Raw genomic sequence first — 9,121 nt, 5'->3', positions numbered from 1 at the left:
GCATTTTAGTATAATGTACTTTGATTAGATTGCATATTGTAGCTTTAAATTCATAATGTTTCCATTCAAATTTTCAGTTTACAAAATGTTTCACGTTAATCCAATTTCCAAATTATTTCTAAATTGACTTATGAAAAGTTGACATTGTCGATTATTTGCATTGTATACAATCTTAAAAAAAAAAAAAAAAAAAATAGCTCCTTCCTTGTTGTACTAAAAAATTTTTTAACAAATAAAGTGAAGGGAAATTATAACCATCACTAAGAACTTCATCTTGGACCAAAAACATGCAAGGGATGAAATACCACATAGAAAAAAATGAACCAAATAAAACCACAGTTTTTGTAATTGGTACATTTTTCCATAAACCATCCATAAAAACTATATTCTGACTTTTATCTAGAGAAAATCAAAAAATTATTTCTATGGAATGAATAATTAATCGAGATCCTGAAAACAACAATTCTTTCAAATAATATTAGTAGTCAAATGAAATATAGCCGCTTTATAAGACTTTATACCAAGGGTCAACATTATATGACCGAATTGAAACATTGTAGAGTAAGCCAAACCCCTCTTAAAGTTTTTTTGAGCAAGCACTGAAGTGGCTCCTAAAAGTAATGTTATTATCTCAGGAAAAACTATTAGATTCATGATGAAATGTATGACTATGAAAAGCATAAAAAGTTGAGCTATAAGAAAAATTCTAGCTGTTGCCATAATAGTAGCATGTATAAGAGCCAAATAAGAGTAGATGCTTTCATAGCATCATGTAACCATACTTGAACAGGAAATTGGACAAATGTAGCCATTATATCGACAAATAATAGCTAAACACATAAAGAAACAAATAAAAAATCGACTTCATTATTATTAACCTCATTATTGAATATTTCAAACAAATTCCTAAATTCTAAACTATCCATTATCCAATAAAAATCTAAAATTCCTAATAATAGCATAATATCCCCTATACAATTAGTTATAAATGCCTTTTGACAAGCAATCCTTCCAATAAGTTAGGTGAACCAAAAACCTATTAATAGATAATATCACATTCCAAAAGGAAAGACTATCGAATTCTTACCAATTCTGTCAAAGACTCGCTATCATTTTGAAGGAGGTTCTTATGAATGTTTCATAAAAGTGTTCAATGAGGTTCGAGATGGAATAGTAAGCTGGTTTTATTATCTCTTCTTCCTTCTTGCTCATTCTTCATCTTTTTTTATTTTGTTTATTTATTTCCCTCAAAAAATGGGTCAATTGATGTTATCAACTTCTTGTTAGGCAATTTAAAGATCAATTTGAGAATTGTACTAATGTTACACAAAGATTTTTTTTTTTGACAGATATCATATCCTAGACATTGTTAAAGAAAAAATGCCCTTTCTCTAAATTTATTAAAATTTTTCCCATGAGCAACTTTTGCTACTCAATTTTTTTTTTCAAAAATACATTTATCTTTAACCTTATATATCCACCATCGAACATTCTATTAAAACCATTTCTCACATAAATTACAATTTTTCTTCCTTTTTGCTCTCTAAAACATCGCCATTTTAAATTACAAAGTAAAAGGTATAGTTTGATCTGGTGGACTCTTTTCTTCGACATATTAATTAGGGGTGGGCTCGATGCGGGTTGGTTCGGTTTTATGGATTTTTTTTTAACCGAATTGAACCGAACCTCATGTACAACTCAAAAATCGACCGAACAAACCATCCTTGGTCGGTTTAGGTTGGGTTCGCGGTTTGGGCCTCAGCCCAAATTGTATATATATTTCGAATTATATATCTTTTTGGACAAAAATTGTATAAAGTTTTTTTTAGGTTTTTTTAATCATCCATCTATATTTTGAATTAGGTATCTTTTTTCAAGTTATTTTCTAAATTAAATAATTTTAACATACATCAACCTAAACAAAAATACCAAATAAGTTAACTATTAAGCATCAAACATATTAAATAATACAATATAAAATCATACAACTATAATACAAATCTACAACCATCAATTTTTGGGCTTATAAAATGTTAATAAAAATAACTTTTAATAATTTTATTTTATAATTATATTATATATTTATATATAAAAGTAAAATAAAATATCAGTTTAATTGATGATCGGTTTGGTTTGGATTGTGTTGGATAAAATTTCATCAAACCCGCAACCCAAACCGACCGTTTCAGTTTTTTTATATATTTAACAAAACCAAATCGATTAATGAATTAAAACCAATCCAAACCAAACCAAATATGTCGGTTTGACCAGTCTAATTCGATTTTTACCCACCCCTAATATTAATAAAACGATTGCATTTCATCAACTCCACTTTGTTGCTTGTGTGCTTTTCCCTTTTTCAAGCTTTAATAACAAGAAAATGAAAACCAATATCTATTTTTTTTTTTGGCTTGTCATTTAGAAGTTTATTATAAAGTTGAAAACCTAAAATATAAAATATATAATAAATTTACCACACGAAATTGTCATGTACGTCTAAAAAGTTGGAATTCTTCGTCCATACTAACTTTTTGGTTTTTTGTGTGTATGCATTTGACAATGAAAAATAATTAAATTATTTAGTTTTCATCTCCAAGATAACTAGGTTGTAAAATTCAACTCATTTTAAAGAGTTTGACTTGAGTTTAATTTTTATAAATCATGTTCTTTAATAATCAAAAGGAAAAAAGGAAAATAAAGTCATCATCATTTTTTTATTGGTTTTAATTTTTGTTTAAGTGAATCAATTTACTGGCAGGATCTCTTAGCTCGTATTATCTAACAAAAGGGGCCAAAAAAAAAAAAAAAAAGGTCCTTTAATGAGAAAGCAATAAATTTATCACTTTCCTATCTCCTAGAATATTCTTGTTGTTTATTTTGGTATTGTAGTAAAAAATAAATAACAAAATGTCAAAAAATGTAACAAACATAAAGAAAAAGTTTAAATTCTCTTGAAAAGGGAAAGGAAGATTGAAGGTGCGCAATGCACCGTCAGGATTTTGTAAGCCATAGCTCTTTCTACCGTTTGTTTTCTATTTCTTTACCCCAAAAAAAAAAAAAAAAATGTTATAAACTCATCTCAAACCAAAGCCGTTCAAAATATCTAATTAATTTTTAAACTCATATTAACGCAATCTTAAAATTTTGATTGTCTTAATTAAGTATATATTTAAGCAAAAGAATATTCATACAATATATAGCTAGTTTTGGCAGATATTTGTTTATAATTGAATGAAATGAAGTTGATGAGGCTTTCAATGCATTGACCAAAATAAGTAATTGCAAAGTGGTTTGATTTTCTTAGAGTTCAAAGGGACTAAAGTAAAGGTCATATAATGTGGACAAAACCTACCACACAACATGGATTTTGTTGCATATTTATCTACCAAAAAAATATTGTCTCTGATCAAAATTAATTACAGTACAAACTGTCTTATTTACCAAGAAAAAAACTACAATCTGTATTTGTAATGGTAGAAAACTATTTTGCAATCAAAGAAGAAAAGTCTAATTAACTTTAAAAAATAAAAAAAAATGTGGGTAGTAATAGTGGTAAGTAGTAAAGTATATAGAACGTTGCTTTTATAGAAATTCCAAGACATTGACCGCCTTTAACAGGTGAGATCCCAGCATGGTTGTTGAATCTCCGGCAGGCATGACTAAGTAGGTTGGTAAGATTAGCATTCACAATAGATTTTCCTTTTTATCAGACCCACTTGCAAACTCTCACTGCTAATTTTTGCATAAACACGCCGATGATATCAAATCCTATTGCAAGCCTGTAATTGGGTCCCTTTCTCAACTCTTTTCGTCCAATGCAACTCATAACTTTTATCATTCTTTTTTTCTTTTTCTTTTTTTTTTTGGGCGGGCATTTCTATAGAAGTGCTTCAAAAACATATTTAAAAGTAGAGTTGCCAAAGATTAAAAAAAAAAAAAAAAAAAAAGAAGTTTAAAAGTAGAATTAACAATATTAAATTAAAAGAATGCATCTTCCATATTTTTTATATATTTCATTTACAATAATGGGTACCTAAGATACAGCTGCATGCCCGGTGTTTGTAAGGCTGATATTTTTGGTCATTCAAATTTAAAATTGAGAAGGCGAAGTCAATAGCAGAGTCAAAGTTCATAAAACAATGGCATTATTGTTGGGTAGAGTGCTCCTAAAAACTCAATGGTCTAAGCAAGCTCAGCGTACAAGCATTTGGTTGGTTGTCAGACTTATCATTTCCAAGATTAAAACCAAAAAAAATAAAAAATAAAAAAAATAAAAAATAAAAAAAATAAAAAAAGAAAGGAAGGAAGAAAGAGTTACTTAGCTTAAATAAAAAGAACAAGTTTTCAAAACTTCTTCTTTTCAGATTATTTAAGCCATAGCATCTTCTTAATCTATGATACCACTCATAGGCTCATCTTTTTATTAAAAAATAAGGAAAACGAAAAATTTTTAAAAAAGAAATTATAATAAAATTAAAAGAAAAGAAGAAAAAGTTTTGAATAGAGCTCTTTAACCAAAAAAATAAAAATAAAAAAGAAGTTTTGAATAGAGCTCAAGGTGTTTGATGAAATGCAATTCATTGCGAAATCAATATTAAATAGGACAATAAAATCAGATTTATCGTTGATTGAAGTCCGCCCCTTAGCTTACATATAATATAATATATTAGAGTCCGACTGTGATTGGGAGGGTCCTACTTACATCTCTAAGGAAGATTGATTTGCTTTGTATATGTCGTGGCATGATATTATTGGTCAATTCATGAAACCTGATTGAGCTGATCCGTAGAGAACCAAACAACAAATTAGAGTGTGAAGTGGATGAGCTGAGCAGAGCTGACAGAGGGAATTCGAAAGGGAAAGAAAGAAAGAGAGCAAAAATGGTTGTTCTCTCTCCCTCCCTTTCTCTCTTCTCATCCAACCAATTTCTTCGTTCTCCAAACCTCCTTTTCTTCAGGTACTTCCTTTCTGTTATTTATTTATTTTTTCATTCTCTTTCTACATTTCTCTCTCTCTCTCTCTCTCTCTCTCTCTCTCTCTCTACAATATCTTTGTTTTTTGTACTTCAGGAACCAACCCAGAACTATGATGAACCACAAGAATCGTAGACTACATGATATGTTTCAACCATGCTCAACTTCTTCTTCAAATCCCACTTCACAAAATGGGTTTGTCAGAAGGGATTTAATGCTCTTTGGCCTTTCTTCTTTAGCATTAGTACTTTTCCCATCTTCAGGTTAGCTTAACTCACCTTTTACGGTGTCAGTAAGAATGGAAAATGCTCTCTGGGCTAGTGGGTTTTTTATTTTTATTTTTTTATCTGAAAAGAATTAGAACCTGAAAATTTCATATAATTTTTTTTTTAAATTTATTTTTCTCTTGCTCCTATGGATATTTGTTGCAGGTTCTATTGCAGAGGAAGATATAAAAATGGCTTCTTTGGTTGATGAAATAAATTCTTATTCTTATCTCTATCCCGTGGAGTTACCATCCAAGAAGTTCCTCTTCAAATGGTACATATTTTCTTAAATTTTTAACCAAATTTAGAATTTTCGTTTTTATAATTGATTCATGTTTAAGGAGAACAAAGTTTAATTTAAATAGGATATCATACAAGATGAATGGAAAATCTCTTTTTAGTCTATAAGACATATGTACGTCTATAAGATTGTCCTTAACTTAAACTTAATTTTTATTTGTTTCTAATACTAAATTATTGAAAAGGATATGCTGTTTGATTTCCAAGTTCTGAACTATCTGAATAGTCTATTTCTTTTAGATGAAAATGGAATAACCATTTTTTAATTTTTTCCTTTACAAGCTTTTAGGCAAGGTAAACTAAATTTTTTCTTTAATACTATCATCTCTTTTAGATTGTAGGAAACTGACCTGTTTCCATCTATTTGAAGGGTGGAATCTAGAAAGCCAGAACGCTATTCATCAGCTGCACCACTATCTCGTATGCTTATTCAACCTTTATGGCTTCAATTTGGAATGATAAAATTCTTTCAGCAAAAGTTTTGAAGTCCTGTTTATAGTTAAATATTTTCCCTACTTCCAACTTTTATTTTTTGGGTACTTGGAGGTGGAGGGTTAAATTATTCATGAATTCACTCAAAGGAAAAATGCATTCTAGAATTCGTTTTTGAAGTTCTTACAAATGCTGATCCAATATATTATTTAGTGTTCTCTGTGTTGCATATGTTGCAGCTGATGCACGTCTCCGCATTGTGTCTGAACGTGTGGACATTATTGATAATCTGATTATTTCTGTGTCGGTAACTTCTGATATAACCTATTACCTTTTAATTGTAAGTTGCTTTTGATTATTTTTCAGGCGTATATGATTTCATTTTCCTTGATTCAGATAGGTCCCCCGAATTCAGTGTTTATAAAGTCACAGGACAAGAAAGCATGGACTGCAAAAGATGTTGCTGATTCTGTTTTGTCTGATAAGTCTGCACTGGTAATGTTTAATATATATATATATATATACGTATATAGAAATCTGGAGTCGTTAAGTTGCTGTTCTGAAAATATATATATACACAATGGGTCTTGTGCTCAGCAAACACAAAATTATTAGAAGTTTTAATGTCATTGGAAGATTTTGATCATTACTACATGATATTATACGGCATGAACTTCAGATAGGGCTACAAACTGAAATTCAGAACCATAAGAAACCTATTGTGCTATGTGATGCGGGCATGATAATATGTGCACAGATTACATGTTCATGAATGCACTATGAGAGAACAAAAAACGAGGATGAAAAAACATTCTCATTTCTATTCAGCTTCCTTAAATGTTCTTGGGAGTGTGCTGTAGCCTGTAAAGAATGTTGTTGGCTTGTTTAGAGGTACTTCGATGGAGCTGTCCACGTTGGAGGTGCTTTTACTGTGCTTTATGTTAGGGACTTCTGAACATTGATTCTTACACTGTTAACATTAATTCTTTTAAAAAGTGTAACTTGAAGTCACTACTATTTTGAACTGACACGTTACTTTTGCAGCGTGTCACCTCAAGTCAACGCATGACTGAAAGTTCACTTCTTGATGCACATTCTAGTGAAGTATGCTTTTGAACCTTTCATTGATAAATTAGTTAATTTATGTTATCTACATAATCATATACTTTTACACACATTTACAGCTAGCTAAGTACATAATCTATATTGAGTTTGACTTGTATTATCTTACTTAGATTGATGGTGAGCCATATTGGTATTATGAGTACCTTGTTCGCAAGTCACCAACAAAAACTGTAAGGCTTTCCTTCGTAAGCACCTTTCAGTCAATAATGTTTACATTCTCTTATGGCTACTTGGTGATTCTTATGAACTATCAGGCTCAAGAATCTAACCTTTACCGGCATTATGTTGCTTCAACAGCTGAGCGAGATGGTAGGACTCTAATGCTTTAAGACATACTGTTCTTTATGACACAAATAATCAGCAGCTGATATAACATTCCAGCATGCTTCTTTGAATCTCATTCTACTTTATCAGTTATTACTGATCTTAAAACTTGTTTGATATATCCATACCAAGAGCTTGATAGTTCTGAGCCAAGAATAAAAACAAAAGAAATATAAGGGAAAAAATGGGAAAAGAAATGAAAGAACCTTATTCATCTTGAACTTCCTTGCTCATCAACTAATATCAACTAGTGGGACACAATGGAAGATAAAAACAGTTGTTCTCTCATGGCATGTATCTCTGTGTTTCTGTAAGATTTCATAAAATAGTTATTTCATGTGTTTTGGAGAATGAACTTACTTTACACGAAAGCTCTTCAGCATGTCTTTTCTTTTTTGACTGATACCATTAAACTTCAAAAATTCTTGATTAATCTCTTGGAAACTGTATTTTAGGTTATTTATACTCTCTAAATGCTTCAACCCTCAACAAGCAGTGGAACACAGTAACTCTCTCTCTCTCTCTCTCTCTCTCCCCCCCCAAAAAATGGAGCTGTATTAGTCCCAATTTGATGTGCTTTGTTATGCTTTGTGGTTCCACTTATACTTTGTATTTTATAATTTGAATCTAAATATAATGTCAAGATGATGATATTGAAACTTAAACCATTATGTAACATGCATGCATTGCATTTTCTAGTTGATAGGGAAATAGTCAACATTTTTCATGGAGGAAAGCCAAGTTGTAAACTGAGATTCCGAGTAGCCATGTCAACATACAATAATAATGGCCACCAGATAAACTATCATTAAGATCGTAATAGGTCCCTGTAGCGTATAACAAAAAACCAAACTTGTCTGTAAGTTTGTTCACATATTGTAAGGAGACAAAGAAATAAGATTTACATTTTCTGTTGCAGTTTAAATGACATGTTTTGTTTATGCAATGAGATCTTCCCCTCAATGATGCACTCAATTATTTTACATTCTAAATGGTGGTTCAATTATTCATCGAACATCAATTTAATTAAATCTTTTCTCAATTGCAGATGGGGCCCTTATTGAAAAAAACCGTGTCTTCTTTCCGCCTTCTACCTCCGACAGAAAACTATGTTCCGCCGTATAAGGATCCATGGAGATTTTGGTGATAAAGAAATACATTTTGTTATCCTTGTTATTGTTAGTTTTTCTATTTCTTCTAGTGCAAAATGTAAAGTTTACTAGGATTTTGATGAGAACATCATTCATTGTTATATTAATTTTACAAGTTCTGTGGCGGAGTACCATTTGAGGTCAAATTGTTTCTTGGAAGACTGAAAGATGTAAGAACAGGTATTTGGGCATTTAAAGTAGGAGAAAACAGATAGTAAAAAGTGAGATGTAAGAACACAAATCTTAGTATTTGGGCATTTAAAGTAGGAGAAAACAGAGACTGAAACGTGAAATCAAGATAAAGTGAAGTAGGAAAGTAGAGAATACCCAAGTGAACTCAAACCAACTTGACTCTTTTAACAATATAGCCCCTTTGAGACATTCTGGCTCCCAATGCATGCATTGCTTTGTACAAGCCTTTACCAGCAGCAGTTATTTCGTGCCTTTGGGGGATATAATGAAAGGAATGTTTCATTTAAACTCCTTCAATTTTGCTTTAATTATATTTACGTCTTATATTTGTGGTATATCACTTCTTACTTTCCTTTAG

General features: G+C 30.6%; 1 protein-coding gene across 2 annotated transcripts; it reads left to right on the top strand.

Moving 5' to 3' along the window:
• Nucleotides 1-4,797: 4,797 nt before the first annotated feature.
• On the top strand, nt 4,798-8,717 carry LOC107406206 (psbP domain-containing protein 5, chloroplastic). Of its 2 annotated transcripts, XM_016013310.4 has the most exons (11): nt 4,798-4,957; nt 5,070-5,236; nt 5,405-5,513; nt 5,910-5,959; nt 6,211-6,278; nt 6,368-6,466; nt 7,016-7,075; nt 7,207-7,266; nt 7,351-7,405; nt 7,876-7,925; nt 8,469-8,717. In XM_016013310.4, exons 1-11 carry the CDS (start codon nt 4,881-4,883, stop codon nt 8,565-8,567), a joined length of 894 nt encoding a protein of 297 aa, XP_015868796.3. In that variant the 5' UTR covers nt 4,798-4,880; the 3' UTR covers nt 8,568-8,717. The 2 variants fall into 2 exon arrangements, with proteins under 2 accessions (XP_015868796.3, XP_024925140.3); XM_025069372.3 differs by lacking the exon at nt 7,876-7,925.
• Nucleotides 8,718-9,121: the final 404 nt, after the last annotated feature.

The sequence above is a fragment of the Ziziphus jujuba genome, chromosome 5 (assembly GCF_031755915.1).
Source record: "Ziziphus jujuba cultivar Dongzao chromosome 5, ASM3175591v1".
NCBI lineage: Eukaryota > Viridiplantae > Streptophyta > Magnoliopsida > Rosales > Rhamnaceae > Ziziphus > Ziziphus jujuba.
The sequence above is the reverse complement of the archived record's forward strand: the minus strand, read 5'-3'. Positions and strand labels throughout refer to the sequence as shown.